Source organism: Callionymus lyra, chromosome 11 (assembly GCF_982586985.1).
Source record: "Callionymus lyra chromosome 11, fCalLyr1.hap1.1, whole genome shotgun sequence".
Classification (NCBI taxonomy): Eukaryota; Metazoa; Chordata; class Actinopteri; order Syngnathiformes; family Callionymidae; genus Callionymus; species Callionymus lyra.
Genome location: NC_141828.1, coordinates 17069124 through 17092963, shown reverse-complemented (window position 1 = coordinate 17092963; position 23840 = coordinate 17069124). Strand labels below are relative to the sequence as shown.

The window sequence follows — 23840 nt, the reverse complement described above, 5'->3', positions numbered from 1 at the left end:
ACAATTTCCATATATTGACTAACATTAATATTCATGGGGTTCTTACTTTCATTCTGCTTTAAAAAAAAAAGCCCGATACGAGGGAGATTGTCAAATGTTTTCATGCTCGAGGACGAGCCAAGAGCTCGTCCACAGAGTTTGCCTGGCGTGATGGCAGGAGTTGACCCTGATCCTGAATATAATCGAATCTTGTAAATAAACGTGTAATGAGGTGAAATATGGATCATCCTCTCAGCGTGCTCCTTTGGATTTAAATGATCTCCCTGCTGTTTTCGGTGTAACTCATTTTACAAGCTCGTCGCCTGCTGAGACATTGTAATGTCTTTCCAAAGTTTTTTGTTTCACTGAATATATCTACCTCAGTTTTCTCTTGGCTGCTTCTTCTTTAAGCTATTTTTAGGGGATTAAAAACAATTTCTGTTGGAATTCATGTAAATTTACATCACAGATGGCCTCAAGTGCAAGATATAACCGCTTTTATCGCTGACTTCAAAATGCTGCATCTTTGACGATTGTTGTGCAATAATGTTCTTTTTGTGGTTATTATCATCTTTTTTTGTTCTTACAGCTGGTATCCCAGCTCCTGGATTTTATTTGAATAAAGGAATGTGTTTGTGTTGTTCCCTTTATCCCTTTTTGTTTCTGTCGAATCAAATCAAATCCACCTTAAAAAATCAAGGTTAATCACACACGACACTTCCATTTATATTTGTTTTAACTGAATGAATCAGTGTTCTTGGGAGGAAAGAATCAAATAAATCCACACGACAGAAATAATAATTGACTAGACTTAATGTGAAAACGTGTTTTCGAGTTGCAAGTAAATAAATAAATACAACTTACAATTATTATGGATAATAAATGTGATTAAATGATAAAAGATAATATGGTAACGAAAGGGCAGAAAAGTAATTGGTTTTTCATCAATTTATTATTTTTAATTCATGTTAATTTGCAACATATTCCCAGGGAAAGTTAGTCACAATATAAATAATTGATGAGATCTTAGTCAAAATAAAAATAAAATATATAAACTTATTATGACTCAAACTTCAGTGAGAAATAGAAGATGGAAAAAATAACTATTGAGGGGATTTTTAAATCAAATTCCCAATATTGAGATGATCAATGGTATTGTCAGATTTGGTGGAAGATGCTAATGAAATATATTTTATTTATTATGATTTATTTAGTTTAAACATTGTAAATATTGTGTTTAGGATCATTAGCCAAAAGAAATATGTCTGGGTAAATGAATCAATCACAGAGCAAAAATTGAAGTAATACAACATAATGGGGTAAATACAACACATTTGAATTAGATTTACAATATAATATATCATTTAAGTAATTAAGTAATTTCAATATGTACAAAGAAATGAAAATTTTGAACAAAAATACGATTCCTTTGCTCTTTAGTTTGGTAAAGAAGAAATAATGCTATGAAAAAATGTTTGAAATGTGATGTGTGTGTGTGTGTTTGTGTGTGTAGCATCTTTCATTTGATTGTGTGCACTCAATGAACACAATAACGGAGTCATGCTTGTATTTAAAATAAATTAAAACAGTCTTAAGTGTTTTTTTTATTTTTTCTCAGCGACCCCACCCCCCCCAAAAAAAAAAAAAAAATACTCCAATCTCATCCTGAACAATGAGGCAGAACATCAAACCAGTTTGTTTTATGAAATAAAAAAAAAAGAACAATTCAAACATTTGTACAGATTTACAACACACACTGAGGTCAGTGTGACAGAACCGCTCTGGTTTATTAAGACGTTTGTTTAAAAATAAAAACAGCAGGTTTATTAAACTCTGACAAGAGCCTGGTTTTGGGGAAGAACCGGATAAGATTTCTTGAGAAAAAAAACAAGGTACGTTGGAGAACATTGCACTGGGCTGTCTGGTTTAATCATGGCTACTGTCAGCACACCTTGTTATTGCAACACGTGGTGAGGGAACACCACAGTGGAATTGAGCGGATGTTGTTGTCTCGAGAAGAGATTCTCCTCACACAAGACTGGAGGTTAATGGATCGAAGGCAACACAAACCACAGCCCGGGAATGATCAATGTGCGCTCGGGGAAATGATCCAACTGTCTTTTTTTGTCTCGCTTCTCTAGTTTCCAGCTGGTCCTTTGACGTCCACGGCCTGGATGCCCGCCTGCAGGTTACAGGCTGATGGATCGCAGTAGCCATTAGGACCGGCGGCGCCGGGGTGACCTGGCACGCCGGCCTGCCCGTGAGATCCGGGGGGTCCGCGCTGACCGTCACGTCCGTCCCGACCATAGCCAGGCTTGCCAGGCTCACCTGTGATGACACAGATGTATTGATGAGACACACCTCGTCTCCTCCTTTTTAGTTCACTATCTGAAACTCCCAGAATCCTTTGCTTTCGACCAGGGCTTTGTATTCAAATATCACATTTTTAATATATTGTTAAAACTCTGCATATAATGTCAAATGTATGACTTATATTGAAGAAGTATACTTGAAGTTTACTTCTGACGAACTATACTTCAAAATAGTACACTTCAAAGTACACATTATGAAATGTACTTCAAGTACAGTAGACTACTTTTTACCTGTGTTTTTGCGGTGATCCAGAAGTAAAGTGTGCAAAGGATTATGGAAGTGAGTTTTGAGTGGCAAAAAACAGACTTTTATGTTGTTATTTGAAGATACACACATTTGCTTTGAGGTATTACCCATGTTATAAATCCACATGTGTATGATCATGTAGTGGTGGAGTTCAGGTTTTTAGAAAATAGTAATAGTGTTACCACTTGCATTACCTGCACCTCAAAGAAATACATGTACTTAAGTACATTTAGAAACATCCCCACGTCCTTGTCTGTCTTGACATGGTGGCGTAGTGGTAAAAGAATACGCCCAGGAAACTAGAAGTATATACCTTGTACTTTGGTATTATAGAGAGTAGTTTACTTTGACTATACTGTTGTAAACCAAACTGGAAACGTGGTGTGTATGCCTAGTACATTGTTATTATATTTATATAAGTATAATTAAAAATACACTTCTGTAGACTAAAAAAGTTAATATTTAGTCCAAACAAGTATACTTCTAGTACACTACGAGTACATATACCTTGGTATACCTACTATTCTTGCACGTAAAATTCAGGGTGGCCAGAATGGTTAGAAGGAAACAAGCATTACAAGAGGTTGTGAACATGTCATCAACGACAACAAGTCAATCTATCACATTGGTGTCAAACTAAGCTAATATACCACTAAAGGGGAAAGAGGTATTTCCAATTGATTTTGTTTCTGTTAATGGTTTTCTTTTACACATTTGTGACCCAGGATCTGACTAAGACCTCCATTTTGTACAGAATTTAATAATGTGTCTGGATTTCATGTTCTGGAAAGTACTCACCAGGTAGTCCAGGGGGTCCCTGTTGACCTTTAGGACCTCTAGCCGTGGGCCCTCGAGAGCCCCTGTCACCCATTTCACCTACAAAACGTGTCACACGATTAGTTCTCCACGATAACCGCAGTCATATTCTTTTCAGTACCTTTGGGTCCTTTAAGTCCAAGAAGCCCGGGTGGCCCTTTCAGTCCAGGCAGGCCTCTTGAACCTCCTTGTCCTGGGAAGCCGTTGTCTCCCGGAGATCCGGGGGGCCCCGGAGGACCGGGTTTGCCGGGTAGCCCCGCCGCCCCGGACTCGGGCCTCCTCAAGCTGGCGGCTAACTGTGCCAGTTGCTCTGTAACGCACAGGGAGACGATGATGAACCGTCGCCTTGAGGTAAACAGTTTGTTGTCAGGGGGGGTTTCATATAGTGACACCGGGTAATAAATCATGCCACAGCAGCTCAGCCTCGCTCCTCAGAAGCCAAAGATACACCTGAGATCTTTAAGAGTTCTCCTGTAGAGAAGGTGAAAACGTGGTCATGCCACTCCCCCCCCCCCCCCCCTCCTCGAGTCGCTACTGTTTTTAACCTTTATTCCATGAATCATCCGGAGATAATGTTTTTCATTTCAAGCAACCAAAAATATATTCATGGAACAAAGGTTGTAATATTTATCTCCTAGTTGCTATTTTGCACTTAAAATTCAGTTTTTTCTGCAGTTTGATGAAAATTCATGAAGCTTTTTTTTTTTTTTTTTCTTTTTAAAGATTTTCTCTTCCAGGCAGACTGTTCGCTCGGGGCGGAGAAGTGCAGGTCTGCTGGAGGTGAAATACATTTTTTATCACATAAGGCATAAAAAAGTAATGAGCGCTGGAGATGAGTCGAGACCAAAGAATGAGGAGAACAGAGGTTGTGACTTGAGTGAAACATTTCCAAAGTGCAAGGAAGAAACCTTTCATCCATCAAACAAACAGAGGCTGAAGCTTATTTCATGTTTTGGTTATGAGGGGCTTTTTTCTCTTTTTTTTCCAATCTGCAGAATATTCCGCGGGAAATCGGATCAATGAGGCGACGGCGGGGCGGATGAATGTGTGGCTGTGTGTAATGAGGCAATCTGAAAGACTACAGGTGTAAAATGAGCCCAGTGGGGGGGGTTATAAATGGGGTCAAAAGCACATGAGGTCTTACCTTGCATGACTCGCATACAGACTTGCTTTATGTGCTGATCGCTCGGCTCTTTACCCTAAAAGAAGAAGAAGAAGAAGAAGGCGTCGTTAACTCCGAGTCAGCGGAGACGACAAGTCGAGCAAAGAAACAGCCTTTTCTGCTCGTGTCATTTGTTACACCGGGGCGAAGAGTTAATTCCGTTTCGGGCGACAAAGTGACATTTAACTTATTAGCTCATTGAAAATTCACATTTATTCAAGTATGTTCCAAATGATAATTAAGTAAGCATCCTTCAACAGTCTGGAAAGAAGATATTAGATGGAGATGTTTAAAGAAACAGCTGTGTAGTGAATACACTTTATCATGATACAGTGTCTTCATCTTAAAAGGCCACTAGATGGCACTCTTAGTTTGAAAATGACGCCAGGTTTCATTGAAATAGTAAATTAGCGCCAAATTTTATAAAGCAGAGAGTGCCATCTAGTGGCAATTTAAAAATAAAGACACTGTATCATGATACACAATTTCCCTGGTCATGTTGGCTCTGTAGCTTTTCAGAATCTTTATGCTTAACCCTTGTGTTATTTCAGGGTCAAGGTGACCCGAAAACAAATGTAATCGATTTATCCTTATTGTTGTCTCAAGGTGAACGACCTCCCTTCCTTCCATAAAATACATATGCTGTGGTGGAGGTCCTTCGCTTTGGCCCAAAAGCAACACAAGGGATACCACAAACACATTTGTTTTCCTGGCCTTCGGTTCACCTTGACCCTGAGATAACACAAGGGTTAAGTTAGTGTCTAACAGTTAGTAACACATTACGCCACCACAGCTACATGATCTTATTTGTTGAGTCAAGTTTGCTGGTTACTATAACTAAAAGAATAATGAGAACTTCACCGATCCAGCTGATCACGTAACAGTTTCCCGATATGCAATCTGAACGTTTCCTTGAAATATGTTCAGAGAAATTTAGCTTCTTGAAGCACTTCAATTTTTTTTTCAGAGCATCAGAACTTGAGTTTGAAACTAATGTAAGGCATCAAAAAATAGCTGTTCAAAGCAATATATTATAAATGATAGTCCATCACTAGTTCAGAGGAAAAAACAAATCAGCCCGAATCATGTGTTATCGAAAGAACCACATAGAGATTTAAATAAATACATTTGCTTTCAAGCTTTCTTTTGACAACTTTTCAACTTTCTTACAACTTCTTGCATCATTGGACTGAGTTCATGTTGTAAAACTGTTGGCCAAGGAACCTGAGAGGGTCACTTGAGATTGTACCCTAACTCCACATGAATCCCAAAGTAAAGGTGTCATTGCTCAGAGCAGATGTAGCTAAATATAAGTTGGACCCATATTCCATAAAGGTCAATTCGACGTTAATTAATTTCACGTACCGCAGGACCTTGCGTTCCCCTAACTCCAGGTGGGCCCCTGTTACCCTGCATTCCTCGTGGTCCAGGTGTACCAGGTGGTCCTTCTATTCCCGGCTGACCTCGGCTTCCCTCGGGACCTCTTTTCCCAACTTCACCAGGGTTTCCGACCTTTATTGATCATGAGAAAAATTGAGCTTGATGCAGTTTTTCACAAGTACATAACTCATTAAATATAACTTACATCTCCTTTAGAGCCTGCCTCACCAGCATCCCCCTAGATGCATTGAAAGAGGATAGAAATGTAAAGCATCACCTTCACCTTTTATACTTTTTATGTAAATACTTACAGTGTCTCCCTTGTCTCCAGTGGTCCCCTCATCTCCTTGTCCACCCTAGAAAAAGAAACTTTGAAGTAACGTGTGCTGAGCTTCAATTAAAATCCTATGGTCTCTAGATTCTGTACCTGCTCCCCTTTAGGTCCATTATCTCCACGTCCACCCTGAAATTACGAATCCATTTGTAGTTTAAAAAAACAGTATATTTAAGAAGATATTTTGGTCTGCAAACAAATATTCTTACCCTCTCGCCCTTCTCTCCAGGAGGACCAGGTGGACCGGGAACTCCTGAGAGGCCGGGATCACCTTTGGGTCCCTGAAACACGTCAATTACTTTTTATCTCATCCTCACTCACAAATCTGATTAAATGAGCCAAAAGTCAGTTTACTTCAGAATAAAAAGCTTATAAATGCTATATCATATTATATATATTTGATATGAATGTTGGAGAATAATCCGAAGACCACCGAGGTGACAACCACCTGACTAATTGCACACTCCTGGTCTAAGTAAATAAAGACTAAAGTAACTTTTATCATTGTCACTCATGCTCATGGACATGTTTGCTGTTGCTCTCTGGTCGGTGACCCTCTGTCCGAGGAATTCCTAGAGAACAAGGATCTCTTTTAGTTCTCTGCCTCCTCCTCTCCCCTTACTGTGAAAATAGAGATTATGTGAGATCCTGCCCAGTTCCATTCTGGAGGGCATTCCAGGGAAACAACAGTGAGGACTAGAACCAGGAGGCTTTCCTCAGAGTCTTACCAGTAAGACTGAGAGAAAAGAACATTGTTTTAACTGAATTTAAATAATTTAAAGTTGAATTGAAGGTTCATTGTTATTAACTACATTAGATATCCATTATCTCTGCTACTAGAAAATATATTTAAGTCAATACTGATAACGATGTGTTTCATAATACTACTTTTTTCAGTTGCTAATCTAGCACATTAATGGGTGTGGGGTATTTTTGAATATACATTATTTTTTATCATGTATTCTAGTGTCATTTAGCACACATTTCCTGAACTCGTTTCTTCAAAGATTGCATTTGTTATATAAATGTTTCGAATGATTAGAGTCATGTATGACCAGAAGCTTGTGTCTGAAACAATAATAATATCAAAAAATAATATTTCTAAAAGTGTTACATTTTCCATTGATTATTTAAGGAGCTGAGCAGTATTCATTTTTATTTCACTAAAATAAATCAGACTAATTCACAATGGTTAAGGTGGGTTTTTTAGGTGTTAAAACTTACATTTTACCCCTTTTATTTGCTGTACATTCTTTTATTTTGAAATATAATAGATGATCAAACACCAAACTTTCTTTAACGAGAACCCAAACGCTAAATGCTAAATCTTGATCTTGCATTCTTCAACATGTTTTGTTGAAAAAAAAATAAAGCTATAACTAATTAAACATAGTAGATTTTCTTGTGTTTGTTTTTTTATTTAGAAAAAAAAATTTAAACTACAAACAAAATGACAAAATAAACTTCAGTTGCCGACATTAAAATCCAACATGATTATTGTCCTTCATAACAAGATATTCCTATGACTGTTTGGGCATATTAAACATACCCCAAGAACAAACAGTTATTAAACATCTGCCATCTTAAAGTGCATCCGTGAGCGGAAATCTTTGGCTAGAAATATAAATGAATTAAGGGGTTACGAAACTTACCCTACCACCAGGTTTTCCAGCTGGACCTGTGGGGCCTTTTACTCCAAGATCACCCTAAAGATTAGCAGAAACACTCACATAAAAACCTTAATACAAAAGTTGAAAATAAATTAAACCTGTGTTATACTTACACCTTCACCGATCGGACCAATGGGTCCAACCTCTCCCTGTTCTCCACGTTCACCCTAAAAATATACAACAACTGAGTTCTATTTTTTATAGATTTTGAGATAAATATGTTTATTTCTTTAAGTAAAATCACGATCATGCTTACCGTTTTGCCAGACGATCCGATTGGTCCAGAAAGTCCTGGTTGTCCAGAATCTCCCTGAATGATGGAGAGTTTAAGTGTCAGTCTTCTTAAATTTATTTCAAGCATCTACCAGTGTTGGTCAAACTACCTTTGGGCCACCCAGTCCTTTTGGTCCCGACATACCAGGCATCCCCTAAAAAAAAAAGGAAAAAGACTTGATATTGTTGCAGCAGAATTCTAAGGCAGGAGAAAGACGGCAGTAAATCCACCCTTGTAAAAGGAAGGCAATGGTTTATGGGATAATAAAATGAATTTGTGTGAGCTATTGACCCAAATAAGCTCCTAAAATATGGGCTTGATAAAAGCGCCCCAGGTTTCAATTCAGGTGATGACTTTTACATCCAGATAATCGTTTCTCCTGCTGCCACAGTCAGGTTGTTATGTTTGCAGACCGATTCTCATTAGGACCTTTCATTAGGCTAATCATGGATTAGCAGGATGGAAAAACATTTTTCAAATATCTGCCCCGGGAGAATAGCAATTACTATCTCACACTGTCGGATTTTTCCTGCATGTGGGTTACATTTGAGCTAAAAGGAATAATATAATTCTTTTTGATGAATGTGGCATCCTTTTAACCAAACGGAATTGGAATCTTGGATATTTAGACCAGCTTTTTAATCATAATCCTCAAGGTCTTCCCTTGCTTAGTTTAAGGTTTATGATTAATATCTCGTAAAAAGTGTAACGGTTAAAGCAAAACCTTTTTTAATTAAAATAATTCCGGTGAAGTAGTACATAATTTAGCGTGAACTGCCAGAGGAAACTGGAAAGGCCGGCCATGACGATAGTGATTTAAAAGGGTAGAGGTTCGATTTTCATTCAGAGCGTTAAGTATTTCTCACAAAAGTGCAAAAAAGAAGAAAACCCCAGATAAAAAGATGGTAAAACCATGTATTCAAGGTCTTCCATATTGTTACCATAAACAAAACACTGTCATTGTGATTTTCAAAATTGAAATGTCCAATAAAAGTGTTCCATCATCCAAGTATCTACAGGGAAGTATAATGGACATTCTGATGCATGATGATGGATATTTTGTCGACTTTGCTGAATTTTCAGCAAATACATACATTTGGCAAAGCCTCCCACACGAAAAGAAACCATGTTGCTTTACTATATCATTATTAGGTACAAAATATATGTTCCTTAAGAAAACAAAAAAAACATATCATTTTATTCTAAAGCTCGCTGCTTGTTTCTATCTTCTTCATGGCTCATTTTCCTCATCCATTAACCTCAGTTGGCAGACGGGCAAATCAATTCAAATCAATGAAAAAAATATCATGATTCAAAATTAAAGAATCAAACCACTATATTTTTGATGGCTCACTAGGAACCAGGAATTGAATAAAGGCCACAACAATATATCCACCAAATACTAACAACTTGACTGCCCGTTGGTTAGATTCTTTGTGTTTGCAAGTTGATTTGAAAAGTATTATTTAGTAAAAATAAAACAAGTTGAATTAACAAAAAGAAATTTGGCACAGTCTGATAGAGGTTGTTTAAGTTTGGTGATTCTTATTTTATTTTTTTGGCTATTTTAGATCTGAGCATTGTCTCAATTCCGAATCCTTCAAAACCTTACAGGATCCAGATTGTATTATGGCCATTAACCAAAATTTACAGTATGTTCCTTGTGTCATTATCAACATATCCTGAAAGTTGTAATTCAGGCAAAACTATTCATTTTCTAGAAAATACATCCTTAAAAAGATTTTTACATCCTTGAGAGACACATTTGACTTAAACGGCAACTCTTCTGACTTACTAAAAGGGTAAAGTCTTCCTCTCCAATATGACAAAGTTTTGAATTTATTACTTTATAAAGTTCTCCCCTGTCTGAAATCTCGGCGAATGAGAGGTTACGAGAGCGAGGTCCATCATGATGTAATAATGGCTTCACTCCTCCTTCAGCAAGCTGTAATCACCCCCAGCTTTGTTTATACAACAAGTACATTTAGGGTGAGACTTCTGGGAATTATAAGGGGCGGTGACAAACCTCAATACTTGCCCAGCAACACAGCCCAGTGAATGTGGTTATGGTAAATGTGGTAAACACGATTTCATATCCAGAAAAACGTTGTGTTTTCGGTGGGCGGGGCTTAAGCACATTTTCTATGGTAAATATTTAAATGAAAAGAGAGCTTTGTACAAACAGACACATACTGATGAGTACAATAGAGGTCCAAGATCCGTTTAAGAGACACTTAAATTAACACATTAGTTTCACTTCAAGAAAAGTAAACGTTTTTTCTCTGTAGGTCTTAGTTAAAAAAAATGATGTGAGCTTTCAATAGAATAACTGTGTAAAGCAATAGTTTAAACAGCATATAGGTCCATCTAGTGGACTCCTTAAATGAGGACAATGCTTCACGAAGCTTCGTCAGCCCATCCCTAGTAAAGAACTATTTTTATAACTGTATTTCAATCTAAAATATGTCATCCTTATCATTTGTAAATATTTTAAAAAGTAAAAATCTTCACAATGATCTCCATATTCATGTGGAGATAATTGCAACAACACAGTTTACATCGGTGCTGTCAAAGGTCATACTCACAGGATGCCCCTGAAGGCCAACCTCTCCGGGAGTTCCAGGTTTGCCAAGGCCTCCCTGCAGTGGAGGAAAAACAAATTGTAATATTAATCAACACCTTTAACCACATGCTACTTTAATTAATGCAGCGGTGGAGCTGACCTTTGCCCCCGGCATCCCTGGAATACCCTCGCGGCCATCCACGCCTGGCAACCCCTGACAAGGAAAAAAAAACCTTATTAATTCTGAAAACAAAAGACTTCATTTTGTTTGACTCCGGTCTGACTCTTACCCCATCGCCCTTCGGCCCCGGTAGACCTGTGATCCCTCTCGCTCCCAGAACACCCTGAAGAACCAGAGCACTCATTAGAAGAGACCAAAGAGTTTGATACCTTTATCAAGTGGGTAGTTTAACTCACCGTTTCACCTTTGGGACCCGGCTCACCCATCACACCTCTCTGGCCGCTGTCACCCTGAGAAGATTTAGAAATCGTCAATCTCTAGCAATGACACCTTAGAATAACGATGCGTTATAGATCATTAGTGAACTGATAATTGATTAATTATTGATAGTTAAGTTATTGCCTAAAATGTGTATTTATTACAGGTCCTTATAGATATTTAACAGAGCATAAATAGCATTATGTAAGTTAACCTTTTATATATCAATTTGTTAAGAATTTTTAACGATGCATTATTATAGTTAACAGAGAATAAATAAACTGTTAGATGATGAGCTTTAAATTACCCTTTAAATGACAATGTGTTAATTATGTATAGCTGTACATTATTGTTAAAAGAGCATAAATAAACTGTTAGTTAATCAGTTTTAAATGACTTGTTAAATAACAATCTGTTGAGGATTTACAACTGTGCATTATTCATAGTCAATATATTACCCACAAATTGCTAGTTAATGAGTTATAACAGTTAGTAAATGAGGAATAATTGCCACTTTAGAATGACGTCCCAATAACTTAAATAGACTATTAACGGATGCTAAATGTACATTAGCAAAGTAATTTACTAATATTTTGTTCAGAGCTATTACTTTTTTTTTAACTATGTTATAAATCATAAACATACAGTTAAGTAATTGATAACTCGTTGATTTCTCTAAGGAACATAAATACATAATTTAAAAGTCAAGCCATTAATTACTCATAAATGAGCAGTTTACTAATGATTTATTAACTAGTCATAATGAGTAGTTACTCTTGCAGCATTATCCATCATTTTAATGAACAATTTGGTTTTACTTGTTCAGTATGAAATTAAAATAAGCATTAAATGAAATGTTAAACTCCCATTGATACCATGTATTAGCCAAAGAGTCTTGTCGTGTAAATTTGTTCATCTGCACGAGAAAAACATTTTTGATCGAGACATAATTCATGATCGTTTAAACACCCCAGACATGATTGTTACTTTGTTTCATCAGAAAAATACACTTTGCTATTTTCTCCTGTTTTCACTACTAATGTATTCAATATGCAAAACTCACAGTTGCCCCAGAAACACCCTGTGGGCCAGGATCTCCATCTGGACCTCGTGCTCCCTGTGTAACAATGAGCTCATTAGGATTGACCATAAGAGAGAAGATAAAAAGACATGATTAAAAAAATAAATCAAAAAAGACTCACCAACTCTCCCTTGCTGCCCATCATACCTGTAGCTCCTCGGATCCCCTGAGTGCCCTGATGCCACAATTACAAACACACTTAGCACTCGACCTGAAGGGCCTGACACGGCAAATAATTTCAGCAGAAAAAGTGCGTATAAGTATCTCACCGTCGGCCCCTGGGTTCCGACCTCTCCTGTTGCTCCCTGGTCTCCTTCCACACCCTGAGTACACAGAGAAGAGAGATGGATAAGCAATCATCTCAAGACATGTCAGCCATCCAAGGAGTGAAGGTATGGAAAAACAGAACTCCATTTTTTTTTCTATAAGCCTCTTGAAGTTGGTGTTTTTAGAGATGTAATAATGGAATTCTTATTGTGTTTTAAAAGCAGATACTTGTCAAAAAAGAAGTGATTGAAGTTTAAAACAAGTGTTTCTTTGTTAGAATGTGAATCTCGCCCAACAGACGCAGGAATAGTAAGTGAGATTAAAAATGATGAGAGCTGATTATTCTTTTCAAATTCTGTCTGATCTTCAAAAAATGTTTTCAGTTCAAGTTTTGCTCCACAAAAGTTACCTTTTCATCTATTTCTTCAGCGGTTTAATTATCTATGATGTTGTGAGTTGTTATATTGACGGATTGTTGTTGTTTCTGACTAATGAGTGTAGATCTTAATGGTGTCCAGTCTTTGTCAAAGGATTGACGGTTAATATCCTGGAGCAAAATCCTCTTTGTGTGAATCGCTCTTTGTTGCATGATATGTGCAGCTCTTTCCCTCAAAAGTATTCAGCGTTCGATTCATTTCAATCCTTATTTTATTATTCAATATTCCACTCTAATACGACAGGGAGGACATGGTGTCAGCCCCATGCGGGCCTCCTCATTGTTAACTCCTAATGTCGTCTTATTTGTCAATGGAAACTGGAAAAGGTCTTCCAAATGAAACTTTTATTGAAGGAGAAAAATCTGTCTTGGAGACATACAGAGAGAGAATTCCCATCCTGGCATGTGGTGATGAAGGCAGATAGACCGCGACTCATTTGCATTTATATAGTGCCAGGACACATTACAGCGAAAGGGGGAACATCATTTTGAATAAATCATATTCCCGGCATTACCAGGAGTCGGAGACGTTCCCCGCTAGTGTGGATCTCCTGCTCTTGAAATGCAGCAGCAGTAATAACACTTGTGTCACGGTGGTTTCCCCCGTGTGGGTCATAATAAATGTTGATGCTCACTTGTAACGCATCCCACGACATATATGTACACATGATAAGAATGACTTCCTGTCTGTGCAGGTATACAAACACATGTAAACATCTTTTGAGTCGCAATTATCTCTCATCTTGAGGACCAAGAATAAGGTTTTACTTAGGATTTTGTTTATAAAATATGTATAATTTTAACTTGAATACATGATTATTTTTCTACTACTAATATACTACTAATTTACTTTCTGACATCATGAGTTGTATTGTTTAATACCTGAATAAGGCTTTAATTGTGAACTTGTATTTATTGATGTTTGTTTTTTTTACTAGATAAAAACACATATACAACACAATTAAATGAGCCACCTGTAAATTAGATTTTTAAAAACACATTTACGATAATAAAAAGCAAAAGAAAACAAAGAAAAAAAAAGAAGAAAGTCCCTATTTTTTATATATTCTTTACACTTTCTTCACAGTTTTGCATGATTTCAGTCATAAAAAAATTGTTTAATTACAAAACTGTTTTTAACAGGGAGCTTGAAATTCTCATCAACTTTATTTTCTTTCACCTGAGTTTTATTGCTAATGTAATTCTCTGTATAATTCTTGATAACCATAAACTCTTATTTTACCTTAATCTCTGAAATCTAAAAATTTAAGGTCAGGATATTAACAAGGAACATTCATCTGCTACAATCTGGCGGGTCACATAAAACAACTTGGCTGGCCAGATTTGGCCCCGGAGCCATGTGTTTGAACTTGAATATTTTAGAACAGGGGTCGTCAACTTCTCCGACAGCATCATGTGACCCTAAGTAAGTAAGTAAGTAAATAATAGTTATTTGTAAATTGCCTTTCTAGACCAATCAGTTTGGTACACAAATAACTTAATATATATCATTATGGCTGAAAATGATATTCCTCTTACACACTGATCACCTCAATGATCCTTCAATGGATACCAATGGGGCAACAAGCAAGGAAAAACAAAATCAAACATAGTAATAAAAATATTTTTCGAACAGGCCCAAGGGCCCGCAAACACCACGATGGTGACCCATGATTTAGAATATTCAAAGGCAACAAAAACAAGGGGACATAATGTTCTAGATTTACTATCAAACTTCATGTATATTCGAAACAATATGACTAGAAATGTGTCTGGGTTTCACCAAAAAATACCAAGAGGTTTGGAAAAAGCAATTCATTTTTACCTTGTGTCCTTGTTTTCCAGGCTCTCCAGCGTCCCCTTTCACACCTTTGTGTCCCTAGATTCAGAGGATAAAAAAAATCAGAGGCTTGTTTAAGTGTTGTTCAGTTGAAGCGAAGTGCACTCACCTTCATGCCAGGAAGCCCGGGATGTCCAGGAGTACCAGGCGGACAAGAGTTTGGACACTTCAAAAAAAAAGCAGTCAATCGTGTCAGTCAGTTGTGTCACTGAAGACATTTTTTAATGAAATCCTCACCAGGTCAGCACTTCCCTGCATCCCAGCTGCCCCCTACAATTAGAAAACATGAATTTGTGGTTAAAAGATTCAGTTGACTGTGAGAGGTGAATGAGGTTGGCCACTTACTCTGGGTCCTGTTGGTCCACGTGGTCCTTGTGGCCCCCTCACACCCAGGGGCCCCTGTGGAGCCAGTCATGAGGCAAAATTAAGCAGGGAAACAAGAGCTAGTAAAATATCATATTATATTATTTAGTTTTATAAACCTTCTAAAAATGATTTATTTTTATAGTATTATGAAGAATAAAGATTTTTAATATAAAAAAACGATTTATATCATAAGCAAAATAGGCTTTTTTACCTTTTAAATAGTCTGTTCATGCCTATGTAGTAACGTTTGCTATTATATAGTTTCAGCAAAATGAAATTTTATTATTATCACTTAAATTAATATTTTCTTAAACATTCTGATGACAATACATTAACTTATCTTACTATACTGATTATAAACATAAATTATTATTAATGATTTCCATTTTCGTTTAATAGCTTAGCCTACCTATTTTTAGCACTTAGCTTAGCTTAGTTTAGCCTAGCTTATCTTAGCTGAGCCTAGCTTAGCTTAGTTTAGTTTAGTTTAGTTTAGTTTAGTTTAGTTTAGTTTAGTTTATCGTAGCTTAGCTTAGCTTAGTTTAGCTTAGCTTAGCTTAGCTTAGCTTAGTTTAGCTTAGCATCTCGGCAAAGGGGTTCATCCACATTTTCTTTGTAAGAATATTTTCACCATTCGTAATTAAATGATTAAAATGTATTTATTTGGAAATTAATATGGCTTGTTTTTTCACCTCTTTTTACTTTTTTTAGGCCAACATTGACAAAAATATATTTTCCAGCACTTACAGGCGGTCCACCTTTCCCCACTTCACCAGAAAGTCCTCCTGGCCCAGGTGGTCCCTGTTTGACAGTACAGTTATTGCAATAGAAATAGAAATGGGAGGAAATGGGAAACTAAATTTTGTCAACTTACAGATGGGCCGTCATCCCCAACACCCTAGAACACAACATTTATTATTAATTTTATTAATCAGATCATTTAAGAATACAATAAAAACTAACTGTCTAACTTACAGCTGAGCCACGAGGTCCAGATTTCCCAGGTTCTCCCTAAAAAAAGATAGAGAAATCATCATAACAACAACTTTATTTATCGCAAACTTAACATTAACATTCCGTCGGCTCATCCCGTGACTGAGTCGGGAGGACACGACCCGACGCTGTTTAACTTAATGAGGGCCGATGTTGCTTCTTCATTCCCAGAGGAGATTACACAGAAACACTCACGGGATTAAGTCTCATTTGTCATGAGGAATTGGTTCATGCACTGTTAGCGTTTGCCCAAATGGCTGGACAGCAGCTTGGCACAGATTTCACCCGAGCGGGGAAAAAAAAAGGTTCATTAGTCACTCACTTTCTGTCCGTTTGGACCATCAGGCCCAAGATCTCCGATGGGTCCGGTCAAACCCTGCACAAAAGAAACATCAGCAAGATGAATAAATCATCCACATGCTTTCACCTTGCTTGTGCAATATCAGTAATGCATTGAAAAATACATTTTAAGATAATAAACTGGTAATAAAGTCTTGCACACATATTAAAAAATGTACGAAGTACTTAATAATATTTATTTACATTTTATCTGCATGATCCTTCAACTTATTTTTAACAATATAAGGTTTAACTTCAACATCTAAATCTTTGTGGTGGTTGGTTTCACTATATGGTGAGAATAAATATCCCCATGCTTCATGTACCACTGTAATTTATTGAGTTATTTGCAGTGATTTTAGTAAATATTAATAAAACTTAAAGCATATTACAGCTGTTCTATCCATTTTATTTTCTATTCTTTATCGTCCCATAACTGGTATTTGTCAAAATAATCTGTATTTTTTTATTTCATAAATCACAGTAAATATCTGAATAATAAACTGAATGAATCAACAAAACTCTTGTGTCATTAAAATGTAAGTAGCCATGTGGCTATAATTTGTTTTATTATGATAATGTAATTGTTATTTTCCCGGGCATGAGTGGACATAGTTGTACAATTATTATTTTTGTTTATTTGTTTTAATAAGAAAATGAGGTAATCATGTGTTTATTAACATTGTTATTATTGATATGAATGTTTATACAGTAAATTAACTGTAAACATTAAAAAAACAGTATTTATATAGTCTCAGAATAGAAAGATTCCATCAGTAAATGTTATAATAAGTTGCTATCTTTATTGTTTTTATAATATAATTGCTATATGATGATGAATTATAAGCATGTATAGAACATAACACAGAGTTTTCCTCAGTAGTTTGCAAGAAAAGCCTAAAAAGAACAAGAAACATTTTTTATAAAAGTGTGTTTATATTATATGAATTGATGAACACTTTATTTTAAAGTTATTTTAACTATGAAAACATTTTTTTTGTTATTCGTCAAGTCTTAAAATTGTCTCTCACAGATTTGTGTGACAGGTTTTCAACATTCACGTTGTCATATTTGGCCAATTTAATGACATTTTAAACCAAAGTTTAAATAAAATGCAATAAAAACATAGTTGAGTTAACCCTTAAACCAATTACTCATCAGTAGAATGAATGAATAAGCTCTCAAAATGAATAATGTGAATAAATTGTCGGGAATAGATCTAAATTGTCATATAATAAGTTATTCATCAAATGTTGTTACAAACCTTTCATCGACTATTATTTTAAGTCACATGATCACGACCTTTGTTTGACTTTCATCTAGTCGAGAGTTTCAGAAGGTAAGAAAAAAAAAAAAAAAAAAAGGTTGCTGACCGAGCAGAGGGCAGCATTCCTTCGGCTCATTTCAAACAAGTCTGACGGGAGAAATCATTCCACACCGTTTTGAGGATTCTCAGCAGGAGACACTAACAGCGTCCGGCAGACAAAGCTGCCATTGTTTGCACTTCAGAACCTACACCAACGACCTGGAATTGCGGGCTTTAAATTCATTAATGACCGCAAAGTCAGGGGATTAAGTTCACCTCTGTTTTCCTTCCTCTGCCATGTGGGCCACTATTATTTAATGTTTTCATAGCCCTCCGTTCAACCCTAACCTGAGACCCTCGTAATAACATACAGGTGCTGCTGGACAGGTTCCTGCTTAATCTTGACATGTATCTCATATATTTAGTTGAAAATTGTGACTGAGGAGCAACTATTTTTTAGATTTTTATAGCGATTTAGTTAAAATAAATTGACTTACATCATTTCCTGGGATTCCTGGAAGACCCGAAGACCCTGGTTTACCTGCATCACCATCTGGCCCCTAACGATCCAGATGAAATATTGAGAAGGATAAAAATAAAATAAAAAAAAACTTCATTTTAATGCAATTCATACTCACAGCTGGTCCGTCAACACCTTCATTTCCTCGTTCCCCCTTTTGAAATTAGAGACAATCTTCTTAGACTTGAAGATATAAGACAGAAACAATCGTGCAGGGACTTACTGAGATCCCATCAATTCCTGGAACACCTGCAGGTCCAGGGGGGCCGGGAGTTCCTTGATTTCGCTACAATTATATACCAAAATAAAAAGATGTTTTACTCTGAAAACAGGGTTAATATCCAGTTTCTCACAGTCGGCTAATCTGCGTCTGGAATTCCCTAAATAGATTATCAGATTATTCCTGATCACGGTGCACTTCGAAAAGAAAGAAAAGTCATGTTTCTCTGACAAAAGTTTGGAATAAACAAAACACTTCAGATCAAATACTCACCAGGACCCCGGACTCTTCAGTCTAGATGGAGAAAAGACAAAGGGAAAAAATAAATAAGTACCTGAGTGAAGCAAACGAGGACGAACTGCAGGAGCAGCAAGATGAGCGGCCCTCCAAATCTAGGGGCCCGAGCCATTGTCTCTCGGGGGGCAGGAAAAAAGTAAAGTGGTACCGGTCCTTTCTCTCGCTGGGTCGAAGGAGCCCCAGACAATACAAGTGAATCCACAAACGGCTATCTAGACCGACCGAGGACCCAGAGCTACCAGGGGCTCATGTATATTCATGCGGTGACCAGCCACAGGGCGGGATCGGAGGGGAATTGTTGAGGGGAACACCGTGGGGAGGGGTCACGACGGAGGCACCGGTGGTGAGTTATTGGGGCAGGTAGGCAGGGTCAGCAAGGTTCCAACTCATGTTAGGGGGGGCGGGGGAGGGATCAAACATTCAAACATGTGACCTGATGGTTTGAAGTTGTCAACGTACCGTGGTTGTGGCCGGGAGGTCGTAACAGGCTTCGGTTCGGGCTCTCATCACGTCACAGTGGATCAGCATGGTTTGGAGTTCAAACTGTACGGACAGATAATCATCAGTTAAAAGAATATTTTCCTCTTTTATCTCTTAATAATTACAAAAAAAATGTATTAACTTTTGTTAGGCCGACATTGACAGAAGTTGAAAACAGATTTTCTGGTGATGTCGTGTGTAAGAGCCTTACTTTGCTATCATTGAATATCAATCATCAATAGCTGATTCTGGATCTTATTTCTTCTTTTAATTAAATCACATTCATTTTTATAATCAGTACAGTAATATAGATGTATGTATTGTCATCAGAATAGAATAAAAATATAAATATAAAAATAAAAATGTCTAATCAAGTAAATGGTAGAACGTGTTTTAGCTCAGGACTATGTGGGATAAATATTTAAACATAAAAGAGTTTTAGTTATATTGAAATTAACTTAGTATATGATATACTTTATATTTACGGGGATCATAATAATGATGTAATATTTGTTAATTAAGTACTCATATGGATATCTACTTTGAATATACAGCTATATTATGCTTTAGTGTTATATATTATGAAATTGTGTATAGTATATTTTTTTAGGATGTTTTTACTATCATTTTTATTGTATTTATATATAGATATTCATATTATGTATTGATACAATGGCCTAAATGATGTATTTCTACAGATATCAATGTATAAGTATTTCTGAATAGTTGAAAATTGTCCTTATTTCTTACTTCTAGCTACTCTAACTAGTTTTTTTATTTCATGATTTCTTTTTAGCTTTACTGTTTTTTTCTTATGTATGTACAAATTGTTACATTTTTAACACATGGTGAAAATAAATGTATTCATGCATTTATAGATATTATTATTAATATAATTTGTTTCATTAAAACAAGTTAGATAGATTAAGCAATTATTTTCTCATCCTAATGTATTGCCTTTTTTCTCTTTTTTTCTCACCAGTAGGGCAAGTCATTTATATACATTAGCTTACAGCTTACTGTGTAATACTTGGTGTCGTCTGTAAATTATGGCAATAAAGGCTATTTGTTCAGCACTGAATATCAAAGCGTGGCTTTCGGCTAAATCCCTGCTTTATTCATGACACAGTAAATAGGCCAACAAGTGCTTTATGGTGCACAAAGAACATGCACTGTGCTGTCTGTGGCAACACAGGATTTGGTTTTTTTTAGGCAGAACTTGCAACAATCCCCACATATCTGTCTAGACGACAGAACAGTCGACTGTGAACTGTTGACATTGTCTCACACTGACAAAAAAATAACTCTAGTCCTATAGTCTGGTTGTTAGGAGCTAGTCTGACTATTCTGTCTTTATGTTGGTTTTATTCTTATCTAATGAATAATTTTACAGGACATTTCTTTACTTTTTTTTAAAGACATACCGGAACTGCCATCACTGGGTTCTCCTTCAACTTCCCGATCATTGTAAATCCATCCAGGCTGACTTTTTGTCGGGGTGGAATGTTCTGAGATCCGACCAGGACACAGTCGACAAACAGCGACACCGTGCGTGATCTCACTTCCAGAAATACTCTGTGCCACTGGTCGTCGAAGAGATAAGGAAGGGGGCCAAAAACAAGGGTCTGCTTTCCAGATTCTATTGCGGTGAAAGTGAGCTCCAGAGATTGCGAGAGCCCGTCGAGAGTGACGGCCATCTGCTCCTCGCCGTTCAGATCCTGCATTTGCCAAATATTCCAGTGTTTATTGATAGTGCTGCCAGTCATGCGTAACACGGCGACAAAGGCAAACTCATTTGGAAGCCCCAGAGGATATGTTGATCTGAAACACAGACATAACTTGTTACCATTGCAAATATTATTACACAACAATCGCTTTCTCTTTTTTTTTTAATTAAAACTAACACATATTACAGATTAAATGGTGTCTTTTTTTTACATTTTAACTTGTTGTTTTAAAATCTGTATTCATGATTCTTTTTTATTTCATCAAGATAACTATTTTCCTTATCCTTTATGTTTTTTTTAAATTGTATTGTTTTTGATTGTTAAAGGGCTTTGTGACCCTGGTCTAGAAAGGCGCTTTACAAATAACTTTTACTTATTTCTGTCTTTTCTACTTTAATTTAAAATGTTACTTATCTCTCTTTGCGTTTGATGGATCTACTGACTCCTTCAAGAAACATCTTAAGACATTTTTATTTGTCCAGGCTTTGCGCTTTGTGACCCTGGTCTGGAAAAGCGCTATATAAATACAAATTACTTACTTACTTACTTACTTATTTTCAAACATTTGTCATGAACTAAATATTCATAAAATGACTGAGGTCAGATTCATTTTGTACAAACAAATCTGCCTTTTCAGTGTCATATTTAAATCCAAACACTATGTGAGTTTATGAGTATGTCAGTGTAAGAACAACTTTTTGACAGATGTTTTATTTTGAACTTCCCATAAAGGCAGTGTGAATACTGTTGAAAGAATTTGTCAAAATTGTTTAAATAATATTCTTAAATAATGGTTTACATCCTCAAAAAAACTACTTAATCCATTATTATTTAACAAAATGAACTATAACCATAGTGAGTATTACTGCTGAGGATAATAATCAGCACCTTGGACAGTGTGTAGGTGCCTGTGCAAGATTTACCGCTAGATGTCAGTGTTCACTTTTAAAACTAAACGCCAAGACATACCTGGTGTTGATTCTGAAGTTGAAGGCAGTGCCAATCTGATAGGCCACATGGTGAGGGGTTGTTCCTGGGACAGTTTTGACTGTGCCTCTCCGTGCAAGTTCAGCTATGTGGAACTGCGACATGATATAAAAGCCTGAGGACAAAAAATCAATTCAGAAAGAGAGTTTGTCAGTGTTAAGATCATAAAATTCCAAGTCAAATGTCCTTGTGTTTTTTAATAGATATCTGCCATGAATCCAAAATCAAGTCAATAATAGATCTTTATAGGACAAAATCGTTTTTTAATGGAATCTGCACCTCAAACCCTAATATAATTTCTAGTCCGTCTAATCCACAGATTGAATATATTCAGATGATACTCTTTCTTCTCACTTAGTAACCACAACACGATGTGTCAAAACCATTTGACCAATTACACAACCACTAAGATGCCAGATATTATATAAAGAAATCTATTTATCAAGTTAAGTTGATAAAGGAAAATCAAAAGAATGTGAAAACATTAAATTGAAATAAAAAGATGAATTTAAGAAATAATATATATATATATTTTATATATATTTTATATATATATATATATATATATGTGTGTGTGTGTGTGTGTGTGTGTGTGTGTGTGTGTGTGTGTGTGTGTGTGTGTGTGTGTGTGTGTAACTGACCAAAATAAACAAACCTGACTAATCCAAATATTATTCAGGTGTTTGTGAGCTGTTGTAACTATCATGCAGATACATATATTATACAGTATAGTATAGTATAGTATAGTATAGATAATGATTCAGCATGTCTCCAGTTTTGTCACTGATCCACTCTCAGTTTTTATTCTTATAGGTAATTGAGCTAATGGTGCTACATACCAATTGATTTTGCATTATTTGTTAGCGTAGCTTGAAATGATCATAAGCAACAGATTTGTTAATTTATGGGACAAAGTCAATCACTACCTATGGACTCTTCAGAAGTGTGTTTTGTGATGTCTTCTTCTCTCAGAAGACACAGTTGCCGTTCAGATACAGGACTGGGATTGTAGCATCTACGAGTACTCGGGTTTCCAAGTGAAAAAAAAGGCTGCGGATACATTGTTAAGTCCCTCTATAAAAGCCTCAAGTTCTTAAGAATGCCTTTTTTTTTTTGATTTATTTCAAAGCTTAAATTTATATTAGCCAAATCCATGTTGGAGAAAACTGAACCAACAATAAATTGAACTAAAGTTACAGTCTTATTGTGTATTACTGCGGCTTCATTATCTGTCTCTTCTGCACTACTTTCTCTTTACAATAATGCTTTTATAGTGACGCCACATATCCAAAATTGAATCCTGGAATTCCACCTGGAAAACGATCCGCCCCGACAGTGACATCAGGGCACAGCGCCTGCTGCTCCAAGTGAATGCCGACTTGAGGAGAGAACCTCACAGCTGCAACAGAGAAACAGAGAAGCGACCCGTCACTGTGTGTACGCTTTTGTGTGCGTGCATGTGTGACAAAGAAGAAGAAGAAAAAAAAAAAAAAAGCTTGGTGTTTGGAAAGCTGCACCACTGCCTTGAATAAATATTAGGCCATCACTGAGTGTGTTTGTGGCTTCCTCTTTAACACTTGTGTCCTACATTTGCTTGTTCTGACACACATGGACAGGAAGGTCTTCATCAAGTTTCAAAACTTAGAGAAATGAAACAAATAAAATGTGTCTGGTTTGTGAAAGTAACGGACTCCTGTCATGGTTCATTCAGGAGCCTCAGGAAAGCTTAGAAACCAGTCAGACTG

The 23840-nt window shown here is 36.5% G+C and overlaps 1 protein-coding gene and 1 long non-coding RNA gene across 2 annotated transcripts; both read right to left on the bottom strand.

Annotated features, from left to right (window-relative positions):
* Positions 1-1894: 1894 nt before the first annotated feature.
* col9a1b (collagen, type IX, alpha 1b) lies at positions 1895-23555 on the bottom strand. Its single transcript, XM_087803276.1, has 29 exons — positions 23408-23555; positions 22078-22210; positions 20806-21202; positions 19361-19444; positions 15974-16027; positions 15206-15259; positions 15098-15130; positions 14970-15026; positions 14846-14899; positions 12587-12640; positions 12439-12492; positions 12300-12353; positions 11215-11268; positions 11088-11141; positions 10958-11011; positions 10820-10873; positions 8344-8388; positions 8217-8270; positions 8074-8127; positions 7943-7996; positions 6500-6571; positions 6384-6419; positions 6268-6312; positions 6162-6194; positions 5942-6088; positions 4559-4613; positions 3536-3724; positions 3397-3474; positions 1895-2307 (listed from the first exon to the last, which is right to left on the bottom strand). The coding sequence occupies exons 2-29, from the start codon at positions 22197-22199 to the stop codon at positions 2117-2119; spliced, it is 2286 nt and encodes a 761-aa protein (XP_087659402.1). The 5' UTR covers positions 22200-22210; positions 23408-23555; the 3' UTR covers positions 1895-2116.
* LOC148069412 (uncharacterized) lies at positions 16100-18505 on the bottom strand. The gene is made up of 4 exons (XR_015712979.1): positions 18362-18505; positions 16542-16595; positions 16202-16237; positions 16100-16124 (listed from the first exon to the last, which is right to left on the bottom strand). It is a non-coding gene; the product is annotated as an uncharacterized LOC148069412 (long non-coding RNA).
* Positions 23556-23840: the final 285 nt, after the last annotated feature.

Coding starts and splice junctions, on each gene's coding strand:
- col9a1b (XM_087803276.1), bottom strand. CDS start 22,199: ATGTCGCAGTTCCACATAGCTGAACTTGCACGGAGAGGCACAGTCAAA. Junction 15,027..15,097: donor TGCAGGGAAGTGCTGACCTG/GTGAGGATTTCA, acceptor TTTTTTTTGAAG/TGTCCAAACTCTTGTCCGCC. Junction 6,313..6,383: donor ATGGACCTAAAGGGGAGCAG/GTACAGAATCTA, acceptor TTCTTTTTCTAG/GGTGGACAAGGAGATGAGGG.